The sequence below is a fragment of the Cinclus cinclus genome, chromosome 1, assembly GCF_963662255.1.
Source record: "Cinclus cinclus chromosome 1, bCinCin1.1, whole genome shotgun sequence".
Classification (NCBI taxonomy): domain Eukaryota; kingdom Metazoa; phylum Chordata; class Aves; order Passeriformes; family Cinclidae; genus Cinclus; species Cinclus cinclus.
The window spans coordinates 19,784,192-19,797,685 of record NC_085046.1 but is presented as its reverse complement, the minus strand read 5'-3'; the positions used below and the strand labels follow the sequence as shown (position 1 = coordinate 19,797,685).

At 35.3% G+C, this 13,494-nt stretch overlaps 1 protein-coding gene across 1 annotated transcript in view; it reads left to right on the top strand.

Annotated features, from left to right (window-relative positions):
- Nucleotides 1–10,503, top strand: part of LOC134052823 (macrophage mannose receptor 1-like) — a 50,681-nt gene extending 40,178 nt beyond the window's left edge. The window contains exons 23-30 of the mRNA XM_062507512.1: nucleotides 1,745–1,847; nucleotides 2,719–2,948; nucleotides 4,045–4,210; nucleotides 4,551–4,703; nucleotides 5,525–5,641; nucleotides 7,126–7,293; nucleotides 9,808–9,861; nucleotides 10,253–10,503. Coding sequence (XP_062363496.1) covers nucleotides 1,745–1,847; nucleotides 2,719–2,948; nucleotides 4,045–4,210; nucleotides 4,551–4,703; nucleotides 5,525–5,641; nucleotides 7,126–7,293; nucleotides 9,808–9,861; nucleotides 10,253–10,503 — 1,242 coding nt within the window. The remainder of the gene's footprint in view (nucleotides 1–1,744; nucleotides 1,848–2,718; nucleotides 2,949–4,044; nucleotides 4,211–4,550; nucleotides 4,704–5,524; nucleotides 5,642–7,125; nucleotides 7,294–9,807; nucleotides 9,862–10,252) is intronic.
- The last annotated feature ends 2,991 nt before the right edge of the window (nucleotides 10,504–13,494 follow it).

Sequence of the window (13,494 nt, the reverse complement as noted above, 5' to 3'; positions counted from 1 at the left end):
CTTGTCCTATCCCTTGTTATACTAGGGAAAAGAGACCAAGACCCACCCTGCCTAAGACTGAACTAATGTATTTGTGGTGGTTTTAGGTATATTGCTGCTTGACTTACTACCCTCATACTTGTAGACATGTTGGATATGAATCCAGGTAGAGTGAATGGTTTTGATCCCTTGTGCAGTAGCTGTGTCAGCTGGTGACAGTGCCTGTGGAGTGCCCATACCAAGACTTGTTTCAGTTCTCAGTTCTCTGTGTTTGTAAAGGCTACACAGCTTTTTTGTTCAGCCTGTGTTCTCCCATGGGCTGTGTAAAGAGGGCATTGGTTCTCCTTTTCCATGGCATTTTCCCAAAAGTACAACAATGAACATCCTCCCAGTCCTCTGGCAACAATGCCAGAACTTGGCAGGTTTCTCAGCTGGCATGTAGCTTGAAAGGGGGCATTTACAAACATTCCCCTGAAACAGGTGTCCTACATTTCAGCAAATAAGAAAATTCTGCCAGTCACAGTTTCAGAAAGGACATGACTCCATAAAAAGCCATTCAAATTTTTACAAGGAAAAAAACCCCTAAACTACCAGAAAATCACTTTCTCTATTTCTCTGTCAAACAAACTGATTGGATAGGTCACAGAGTTCCTTTCTCTCTGATCGTGTGTGTAGATAGTTCTGTGCTCTAGAACTACAGGACTTTATAGTGCTAACTCTATTTCTCTTGAATGACATTTTTAATCTAGAAATTTTATTTTTATGTATATTATCCTTTTCTGTGTCTTTGAAAGTAGCACCTGTGAGCTTCTTATATCTAAGGGAAGAAAAAAAAATTAGGTAGAATTTGGAGTTCTAAAGAAAAATATTTTAAAATGCTACTTCTCAAAGAAAATATATATATATATGTCTTTTTAATGTATATTAATAGGATTTTTATGAATCCTATTACAACTTATGAAGTCCCTTTTTCATAAATTTTAGATTTCTTTTTATGTTTACTTGATTTTAGCAAAAAAAAAAAAGTCATCATAGTACAAATTAGTACACAACTTCAGTTTGAAAGATTAAAATCCCAATGCTTTTTACCCACAAATGAAGTAATTATATGAATGTCTTCTCATGGACAGAAAAAAAGCCAACACGTAAACAGAATAAAATTAATATGAATGTTTCATTGCACAAAGCCACTTGTAACCCTGCAGGCTTTTGCACTAATCGCTGTTTATTTAATATGTGCTAATCTAATTTCTAGCTATTGTGTCCATGTCAGAGAAATTGAAAAGTCATAGTAAGGGTGGTACTGACAGCAGTGTCTGCCTTTGGGCAGGAGCTGTTCTAACTTTGGTGTGTTTACTATTACAGCTTGAAACAATAAATTGTTGCATCGCACTTTAAGGGTTCTGTTTTATTTCGGGGGCAAAGTTATTCGGTCTTTTCTACAATGATTTATCTAATTTCTCTTTAAATTGTCTGTGACTCCTCTCTGTGCTGTGTGCCTGAGGACTGAGAATGCTAGAATTTATCTGGTCCTCTTTCTCACCCAGTGTAGTGCAATAGAAAGTAACAAAGAAAATTCTGAAGTGTAAGAGGAATAGAACTTCCACACCACTTGAGGAACTTAAAACTTGTGCTCTTAAAACTTACAAAGATATGAGAGTAAAATTACAACATTACTTGTGTCTGAAGATATAAATGGGGGAAAAAGTTTCATATATGCTTCTTCTAGCTATTTTAAACTAATGTTGTAACTCTTTGCCTCGAGGCTGATTGTGTTGCCATGAAAAACAAACCTGTTAAGGAAGCAGGGAAGTGGGCTGATCAGAGTTGTGATAACAGCCGAGGATATATATGCCAAATTAATGCAGGTACTTCTCTTTTTGTTAAAACCAAACTTTTTTTTTTTTTAACAGGGAATCACTTTAATATGTGGATTTAAAAATAATTTTGCTTCCAATAAAGATAAATGCACAAATTGTTCTACAGGCAGGAACAAAAGGGTCAAATAGTCAAACGTATCAGAAGTCCTGTTAGTCACTGCTCTCATCTGACCCTTCCCAGCAAATGCTGTGCTGTTATTTTCCTGAGCTGGAATTTGCATCTGCATCTTTGTGTCTAGTATGACCCTTGATATGACATTTGTTCCATAGGTTTTTTTTATTATTATTTTTTGAGCACACTGGCTTTCAAAACATGTTATGGAAAATTCTGGTTTGTACATATAGCATGAACTGCGTGGTATGAGACTGTAACTCACCTCCACTGAACTTGAGCAAAATCACCTCCAAAAAAGATATTAAAATATTTAAATCTTGCATCTGTTTAAGTATCTGAGTAATTTTTAAGGACTGGTCTGTTGTAAACATTTTATTTCTTGGGAAAATATATTTGGGAAACCAAACAGTTTCTGCAAACCATTTCATTTGATGAAAAAAGATTTTATGAAAAAAATTATGACCTAATCCTAAGTAATTTCAATGATATTATTCTTGATGATTGCACAGAATGCTCCTTCACTGTCAGAAGTTTCTTCAAGCAGCTCTTTCCCTTTCTATAGCTTTGTAATTGAATTTTACTACTGATGCTGGCTTAAAGCACAGTTCATCTAACCCATGCTGATTATAAATCAGGGAATATGAAATAAGGAAGACTTTTCTTTAGTTCTATTTGCAACCGCAGTGAAATCATACTCCCCTTTTGAACAAGTATGTGGGTCTTTTTTCATCCTTTATTTTACAGATGCTGAATTTCTGCCTTCTACAACTTCATCACTGTCCAACATTATCCGTTATGGGAATAGTAGTTATTTGTTCATCCATACCAAAATGACATGGGAGGATGCATGGAAAAACTGCAAACAAAATCAATTTGACCTTTCCAGTGTCTTAGACCCCTACAGTCATTCATTCCTGTGGCTGAAGATATTAAAGTATGGGGTGCCTGTGTGGATTGGTCTCAACAGTAATGTGGTAAGAACATTAATCTAATTCAGCATGATGCTGCTTCTCTTATGGACAAATCAGGAATTGAAAAGTCTTAACATCTCTCTTTATCTTATTTGTTAATGTCTTGGACCTAAGTACTTTGTGCTGTCAGAGGAATCTATCCTCTCCTGTTTATCTGATTAAAATGTATATATTGTGCATGCTTTTCACACTTTTTCTATGATACTCTGTACACTTATAAGTGTATATATATCCAAATAAACCATTTTAGGCTAGCACCTTGGAACATCTCTTTATACATATCAGGTATAAATGTGATATAAATGTGATATAAAATCCTCGTACTTTAGAATTTACAGAAGAAAACATCTATTTTAATAATGATACCTATTTTTGAGAAATATAAGAAGGTGAATATTTTATAAATATTAATATTTTAACTATGAATATATGAATATGAAACTATGGATATTTTAACATTTTTGAGGATAGTTAGCAAAATAAATAATTAGTTTACCTAGTTTAATTTTATTTGTCTCCCCCTCCTCAGTTATTTGGTATTTTAATAGTTTCTGTATATTTAAATACAATACACTTGTCCCACACACTCCACTTGGCTAAGCAAATGAAAAAAACCCAAATATATGAACATAATACACCACTTCCCAAAAATCTAAAGAGGCCTCTAGCATTAATCACCAGGATGAATCACTGAGTTAACCAGCTTTGGTGGGAAATGATTACAGTTTTAAATATATTTTAAGTTAATGTAGTCTCCGTGTCTTGAAACTTCTGGGGAAACAGCTAGTCCAAAAATTAGTCATCAGAATTTCACTCCCACAAATTATTTTAAATTAAATTTTTATTAGTTCCAAATTAAAGGTATTGTTAAGTTTAACATTAACTCAATGTCACTTTTCATTTCCTTTCTCTGAAAAGTGCTTATTGTACTGCTGCATGTCTCAATCAATAGCTGTTTGTCGCAACAAAAATTTCAAAATTTCAGCCATTTGTATTTGTTGTTCCTAAGAAAGGCCCCAATCCTGTTAGCACAAAGCACTACATAGACAGAGTGAATTGACAGAGTTTAATCATTCCAGCGTATGTGTTTATTTCTTAGACCAATGGGCGTTATGAATGGATTGATAACTGGAGAATGAAGTACACAAAATGGGGTGAAGGGGAGCCAAAGCAAAAAATAGGCTGTGTCTATCTTGACATTACTGGAGTCTGGAAGACAGGATTCTGCAATGAAAGTTATTTCTCTGTTTGCAAAAAGTCTGATGGTAAGAACTTGAATCTGACCATTGCAATTATAATCATTATCTCATTAGAGATGTTGGGGTTTATTTCAAGAGCTAAATAGATGAAATCATTAGAATTTACTTAGGTTGAAATGGGCTACTTTAAAATTAGGGCAAATACAGAGTAAGAAAGGGCTAGGATGACTGAATAGCTATCACTTTATATCAATATTTAGATAAATTTTGCAAAGCTTAGGCGCACATTACTCTGCTATTTATTCTGCTATTGAATAAACTTGCAATACCAAAAACCTCAAAAATTAAAAGGCAGTGAATGTAAGAGAGTAGTCACATGGGGTTTTTTTAAACTATTTTTAATCAGTTCAAGCTCCCACTGAGCCCCCTCAGCTTCCAGGAAAGTGTCCTGAATCAGAAGGTCACAGGTCTTGGATCCCTTTTCGAGGTCATTGCTACTACATTGAATCTTCATCTTCAAGAAACTGGGCCCAGGCATCTTTAGAATGTCTTCGACTAGGTGAGTATCCTACTTTATGAGTACATATTCCTGACTTGTGTTCCTGACTGAGGAAAGCTGAACGTGTGTTATATGTTTATATGATTTTGAGGATGGTCAAAGTTTTGGATGAGACAGTTTAATCCAATTATTGCCTTAATTTTGGAGGTAGTGGAAAACCTCTTCCTATCAATGGCCCACACTGTGTCTCATGCATGTAGGACCAGGCATGAGAGGAGCTATGTGGCCTGGTGTGAAGGTTATGAAAGTGGAAAACTTGTACTTTGAACATGATAGGTGATAAACATCTTCATCCACAGCAGTCACTAAAGTTCAATGGAATTTTTATCCTTTGTATTCTTGATCTAATTTCTCCCTTGATTGTTGCAGTTTTATGCCGCTGGAGTGAAAGCTGTTTAGACTGGGTTATATGTGGCTAAACTAGGGCTGTTGTGCAGTTTCATTCTCTCAACTTCCTTCTTTGAGAAAGGCTGAAGATTGATTATGCTGGACTTCATATGTTTGTAGCACTGTTGTTTATAGCACTGGTGGCAATGTGACTTAGGTGTCTGGTCTCCCATTAGATTATGCAGAGATCTCATTCTCTCTCCTGATTATGGCTTCATCTTCACTGGAAGTGTATATTGACATGTGATCAATAAAAACCTACCAGGGAAACCCATGGTAAATGTAGACACCTGGTACTGGGTGAGAAGATTCTCCCTTCTCTGATACTCAGGTTTGTTCCTGGGTTCTCATGAAGTAGTTTGTTGACAGGACAATGACAATGCTTTCCACTGTGAAACATCTCTAAGAGATTTTTCTTTCCTTGTGTCTTCCAGGTGCCTCTTTGGTCTCAATTGAAGACTCAGCTGAATCCAGCTTTCTGACCTACAACCTTGAACCACTTGAAGGGAAAACATCAACGTTTTGGACAGGAATGTACAGAAATGTGGATGGTACTTTCTCTACTTTTAACATCTTTTTTTTTTCAGTGAATAATTACCACAAGCTATTTGACATGAGTGTTGAAAATTTCACGTTATACTTCTGTAATAAGGAAGATAAAGCAAGACAGAATAGTCAACAGGCTGCTTTAAATAAATCCTAAATTTGAGGATTATTGCTTTCACATAAATGCAATTAATATTCAGTTAGACAGATATTTCTATCCTTACAATAGACTTTAAAGTACAGTCTTTAAAGCAAAGTTCAGGCAAAAAATACCAGTGTGACTGTTGGTGGCAGGGTTGCAGAATAGTTCAGGTGATTTGACATGGGGTTTTCTTGAGTTTTGGAAGATTATTTTTACAAATGCCTACCCAAAGCATGACAAACTTCTTAGGGATAAGACAACTTTTCAATTACATTGCTTGAATATTAACCAGGAATAGTGAAACTTTGTGGCAAAGGAAAGAATCTGAGGGTAGTCATTTATATGCATGACGCATAGAGGAAAGCCGAGGTCTACTCATGTGGTCAATTGACACAAAAATGTTTCTTGAAGTGTTTCTAGAGCAGTGTAGAGAAGCACACTTCTTACAGTGATCATAAATGCAAGAGTTCTTCAGGTCTTCATTGTAGCTCTGGATAGTGATTACAGCAATTTCAGCATTACTGCATAGCTAAATTTCATACCTTTACATGCGTATCCAGATTGTATTCACTTGCCGTGTCCTCTCACGAAAGGTGTCAGGAATTGTAAATAAAACCCAGAACATATGAAAAATATGTAGAATTTTTTAAGACATCAAGATACAATTTTCATGCTGAGTCTAAGAATTTGCTTGAGTACAACTTAAAGTCACAAGAAGTACATTTATTCTAAATAAATAGTGCTATTAAAAGAAAGAAAGAAAAAAGGAACCGGAAGGAAGAAGCAAAATGTCTCAAGCATATCTGAGCAACAATGATCACAAGATTTTGGAAGGAGATCTATAAAAAGGAAAATTGTGTGTGTAAAGTTTGTGGAAAGGAGCAGAAACTGGAAAAAAAATGGAATAAAATTTGGCCTGGAAAGATTTGAGTGTGGGCTTTAAAAAGAGTAACACAAAACCTTCCTACAAGTTACTTAAATGAAGAGCATTCTGGTGAAGTTAAGTTATATTTTAACATCACTTATTTCTATAAATGGAATAAATAATTAACACCATTATAACTAATTAGCACCATTGCTATGATTTGTGGGAAATTCTTCTTGGAACTGTCTTGCCTTTGCAAGACCATAAGCTAGATTTGTCTGCTGTTTTCCAAAATTTGATATTGCGTAATTTGCATAAAAACTTAGGGGCAACATGTATTGTCAGAAGTAAATAATTTAGTAGTCTGTCTCCAAAAGTGGTGACAAGTAAATTTATCACAAAGACAATAAATATGGAGCACATTAAGGTGTCAGTATGGAAATGAATATTTTTTTTTCTGTATTCGATGTTTCTTCAATTAGGACAATGGTTGTGGCTAGACAGCACTACAGTGAATTTTGTCAACTGGAATGTAGGAGAACCTTCTTCTCAACAAAATGAGCACTGCGTTGAAATGTATGCAGACTCTGGGTATTGGAATAATTTCTACTGCTCTTCCTACAAAGGATATATTTGTAAAAAGCCAAAAAGTAAGTGCTGCATTTATGAATTAGTTTTATGTATGGATTATGCTCTGTATACTAGTATTAGTAGACTGCCATTACACACAATGCATTTCAGCTGGATGTTCTGAATTTTTATAAATGCCAAAGGATGCAAACTTCCATGCCAACAAAAACATAGATTGACTCTTATCAGAAAATAGTTCTGGACAGCATCAAGCCCGTTAAGAATTGCTTTAAAAAGACTGTGTTCATTTCTTTACTGTACCTAACTTACACACTTGACAAGTTTGCTTGTTTTCTATTGACATTTGTTGAGAAGTCAGTGTAAGGACCATTCCTTGCATACACAAATCTGTGTCATCTATATGCAAACATATTCCTCAGGGAATCCCTTCTTCTTGGCCTGTGGAGTAGCCATTTTTAATTTCTCTCTGCCAGTCTCATGCACACATGTTTTCTGGGTATGATGTAGTGTTTCTATGAATTGGGTGTTTATGAAGTGTGAATTATTTAACAGCTTGGGATCTTTTGTCTCTCTGTCCTCCTGTTGTGAAAACATGAATGAATGAAAATCAAAGCAAATAACATAGCTTGAATGTGCTAAACTGGAGCTGTCCTGAAATAACTGAATGTGCAAATTTGACAGTAGGGACATCTGGTGCATATGTATTCCTAAAAATCATCACAATAATTTCTTTCAGCATACATTGCAATACCAAAATCTCTTACTTATACTTCCTAAGAAGGTTGAAATGTGTAGCTGCAGTTTACCCACTTCCTCTACAATACTGGAAACAAGAGAATTTCTGCCATCCTTTCTGTAAATTTGTTCTCATGCAAAATTATTCTTACTTACTCAAATGCTTGTAATGATGACTGTATCTTTTACAGGAAATACTGCAAAATCTCAGTATATCAACCCTTTCAGAGTCTACTTATCTATCTTTTTGCATTGTCAGTGACAAAAATTCATAGATGTGGGTACCAAGTGTTAAAATAAATCACCACTGTTCTATTTTGACCATTCAGTTGAAGTATTTGTGCTGTGACTGGCATTCACCTGTTTTGATGCTGAGCCATTGCAAAGAGCTGAAGCAGATGAACACTATTTAGTTTTTCTAGGATTATCTTCAGCCAGTCAAGTCTACTGATCTGGAATGTCATGGATTCAACCTCATTCTAGTGTGAATGCAAGGATTGCATAGTCACTCACCCCAAAATAGGTCACAGTCTAGTCTTGCACTGTCATAGAAATGCAGCTTTTCTTGGCATAGTTTTTCAGAGCTATGACAATGCTCCATGTGCAGAATTTAAACAATTAAATGGCTACAGACCAGTAAATGGAGCATCAGAAGCATGGTTTTACTGAGTTGCACTGGTTGTTGCTGGTTATGTTTAGTGCTTTCTGAAGACTGAAACACAAAATCATGACGGAAGTCTTCCCATAGAATAGATGTTTTCTGCTTCATTTATTGAGCTAATCTTTACCATAGTAATTTGAGAGTTCTGTAGCAGGTCTGTTCCATAAAGTATCTAACTTTATTTCATAAGTGAGGAAGTGCTCAGCCTGGAGAAGAGAAGGCTTTAGGGAGATCTTAGAGCACCTAAAGGGGGCTCACAAGACAGCTGGAAAGGGACTTCTTATAAGGACCTGTAGTGACAATCCAAGGATGGAAATTCACAACCTTCCTGGGCAGCCTGTGCCAGTCCTCAGTCACCCTCACAGTGAAAAAGTTTTTCCTGATATTCAGAGGGAACAACTGTGCTGCACAGTGGTGCTCACACCCTCTCTTCTGTCACTAGGCAGCACAGTGGAAAAGATATAAATAAGCAGGGACTCATAAAAATAATTTAAATTCCTGAGCTCACCTCTTCAGAATGGAACATGATGCATTGATTCAAGATTTAGTAATAAACTGTTTTTATATCCACATGGCGAAGTAAAGAACTTTACCTTAAATGATAGCACATTTATCCAGCAAGCCAGATTTCATGGTCCAGATGCTAAAATTTAAATGAGATACAAAACTTTTAGTTGATATGTGATACCTGCTAGAACACTGTGAAGTTCATGAGTGATTTCAAGTGTCTATGCAGGTAAACCATCAAAATCTCTTGGCAAACCAAATTTATTGCAGTTTTTATGCTTATATAGCAAGCACTGCAAAAGTTTTTATTTATATTGAGGATTATGTTTGACCATGTCTATCTTGAAGAGGGTATATAGATCTTCCTGTGGTTTCACTCTGATGTCTGGATCAGTCTTCATGAAGTTTTTTGATATTCCCTCTTTTTTGCTGGTTTATGTAAGTAACTATATATGAGACCTGAATAAACTAGACCATTGTGCTATGCCTTAGGTGTATATAATTTTCTATGAACTAAACCCAAGTGTTTTCACACCATATGGCTTTATTACAATGTATTTATCTGAGCATGATTCTCAGTATGGTCCAAAATATAGAAATAAATAATAAATTATGTAGAAATAAATAATAATACAAAAATATAATTATTTATAATGTTTTCAAGTTCCAGCAACTGAAATGCCAGCAGCATCTGAAATGCCACCCGCTGAAATACCTACAATGGGTAAGAATATTGTCTTTCAAGTAGAAAAGAACTAGAAACTAGTCCCACATTAGGATCATAAACCAAAAACTTCTATTCTGTATTACGTCTCTTAAAATTTTTTGTATACTTAAGTACTGTACCTGTTTCCTAGGATGACACTGTTTCCTAGGAGTACACAATATACTGTATGTGGCTACATCTCCAAATGCAGATTAAAAAAAATTGTGATGTAGCATGCAATATTAGTGATTTAAAATCAAGCTATTTTATGTTGCTACATTTTCTTCTCATTACTTTGAAACAAATAAACCCCTTTTTCTTAAAAGATCACACATTCTAAAGAACTCATTTCCAGTAATCAGATAAAAACTATGTAGCATTCTCTTGATTTCTTCCTATTTGTTTTCAGCAATGACAAAAGATGAGAAGGCTTCTACCCTAAATCACAGCAAAACAGGAGTTATAGTTATTGTTGGTGTCATCATCCTAGTTGGAAGTGGCCTTGCAGGATATCTCTTCTACAAAAGAAGAAAGAATTGCTTACCAGCAAATGACAGCTTTGAGAATAATTTGTATTTTAATGGTGATGCAGTTCCTGGAATTAGTGACACAAAGGATCTTGTGACCAACATAGAACAGAATGAACATGCAACATTGTAATGTAGCAAAAGGAAATGTAATGTAATATGTAATATTAAATGTAATGTAATAAAATAAAATGTGCCTTGTTTTATTAAAATTATGCAATTAGAATGAAGCCAAAGGTATTTTCTCATGTGCAATTACTGTAATAGCCTGTTTCTTTCTGTGTGTGTGTGATGTCATACACATAAAGTAGCTGTAGTTACTTTATCTTGTAGACATTATATAAGGTGAAAAATTTCACGTCTCAGGATTTGATGACCACACTGGTGAATGTGCATCTTAAGAAAAGTGATGATGTTGACTAATTATTAAATGGAGCAATAGAAATGGATAAAATACAGTAAAATGTAAATAGATCCACTTGAGGAATGCAGAGAAGATTTGAGGTTTCTGTATCAGACTTATTTCAAACCATGCTATTGAACAGATACTAAAAGCTATTCAGTAAACATCTTCTAATTCTACCATCTTTCAAGTATTCCCATAGACTTAAGTAGAGGCATAGCTCCTACATGATAAGTCTGTATTTGGGCACATTTCCTCTTTGAACCACGTGGGGAAAAATACCTTTATGATATTTCAGCTTCCACAGCTTCATACAACACAGATAACCAAGAATGTAGTACTTGTAGTTTATGTATTCTAGGATTTAATCAGGTAAAATCTGGAGGCAGACTTCTGGAATGGAAAAATGTGCTTGATGTTAGCTGCCAGTTTTGGCTGGCCACAAGTGGTTTTGTTGGTGAGAGGTAATGAGGGTCATGGCAAAACTTCCTTCTTATCAGGCAGCAGTTACTGAGGAGGAAAATTGCCTGTACATGTTCTGAAGGTTTCTAGGAGCAGAAGGTTTCTGTATAGCTCTTATGGTGACCACATGTTGGTACTCCTCTCTACAACTTCTCAAGAAGCAGCATAGCTCTGTGGGATGTGTGCTGCAAGTAAAGAACAATTTAGCTTTACCAATGTAATAGTTACTACTGATTTTATTTACTTTCTAAAATGGTTTAATCAATTACTATTTATGGACATCCTCTATTCCCCAATGAGTTTCTATTCCTAATTTTTGTAGAATGTAAATCATCCTGTAAAATGTAAATCATGCATGATTCCTCACTTGCATACAAACGTTTGCAAGGATTGATGTTGTGGTTTCAGATTTTGCTCTGTGAAATAAAAAAATAACTGTCTTTGATTTTTAACATAGGTTTGCATTTTATAGTCTCATCTATATAAGACACTATGACATGATAAAGTGAAAAATACCAGTTGGGAGACATTCCAGCAAAAGCTGTGATCAACTATTATATTTACCATATTTGCCTGAATCTGTTCCAGGAGTATCTGCTTAAAGACAAAACAAAAATGTGAGTTGAGGGATTTAGTAAAAATCTTAAATTACATACATATATAGGTAAGATGGGAAAATTTGTCCAGGAACTCCTTTTCTCTGACTCTGCTTCCTCCCAGCTCTTTCCTTGCTCTGTTCCTACTGCTGTTTCCATTTTTAATGTGCAGTTGTTAAAGCATGTCTCTTTCAAGGATCAGTACCTCTAATCTTTTTTTATGCCATCTGATGTGGCTGGTGACAGAATGCTCTTGACTGACTGATTAATAATACCAAGTGTCATGTTGTTTCAGTTGTATGGAGGAGTGTGCCAGGTAGAAATTTATGTGAAACAGACAGTGAAAGGCCAAGAGAGCCTGACTGGAATCCCAGCCTCACTGTGCTGGCTGTTGAGCAAACAAACAGCTGCAGTCTCACCTAAAAGAAGCTCAGTCCTCTTCTGGGCCCTGCACAGTCTTAAAATGGTATCTGTATGCTGAGTCGTTCTTCCAGGTAACTTTTATTCCTGTGCATGTATGCAAGGTATGCTTGCAAAGAAGATAAAAATAGAGGCCATGTCTCATTTCTAGCTCTTTGTCATACTTATAAATAACATCACTAAAAAGTGTCAAGGAGAGAATACAGGTACTGGAACCTGGATAGCTCTGAGCTTATTAATTGATTTACTTTTTCTGAAATCCAGCATAATCTTGGAGTTGAAGAGAATTAAAAATGCCATGCTAGTTAATAGCTGGCAGTAGATGTAGGTGCTTCTGTGAAATCCTGTGTCAGTTCTACTCTCCTATCCAAATAAGTACAGAAAAAATAGAGACGGTTCCAAATAAGAAGCCCTGCTCTGAAGATGGAGCTACTTAGCTTGCTCATTTTAGAAAGCCTGTGAGTTAAAAAGACTTGAAAGGTTTTCAGAAGAGGAGGAAATTTAAGCTGCATGGCTTACAGTTCCTCTTATTTCAAGACAATGGAATTGAAGCACATTTCCCTTTAAAAAGCTTAATATAGAAACATTAGCATTTACAGCACAGGAAATCATTACAGTTCCATGTCATAAGCAGAAGATGAGCATTGATACTTTTTACACAAACTCTAAGAGAAGAATTTAAATAGAAGGTAGAGAAACAAACAAGCTTGAACACTTTAAACAGTATCTAATTAATATAAAATCAAAATGAAAGCTTTTACCTAGGAACAGAGATAGGTAAAATATGCTTATCCTTTTGACTGGAAAAAAGATATTTTTATTGGAAATTATTCTTGTTCACACGGACATACTCTAATTTTATTTTTTATGTATTCTGATCCTTCACTGGATCTTTCAACCATTTTCTATTACGGACTGCTATTCATATTGGGATTGGTCAGGCGCCTTAGAACCAAACTGTTGCTCTTGTGATCTCTTACTTTGTCTCCCAAATAGATGACACTACTTAGAGGAGGGTCTCAAGCTGTATTTTGTACATACACACACACACACACACACACACACACACACACATATTTTTATATATATATTCACAGAGGAATTGGATTCCTGCTTTTATGAAATATACTTGCTGTAAAAACAAGGAATACAATTCCTTGAAAAACAAGATGATGAATAGTATGAACAAGGAAGTATGCATAGAAAAGCAAATAAATCTTTTAACTAATCCCTAATAGTGTAT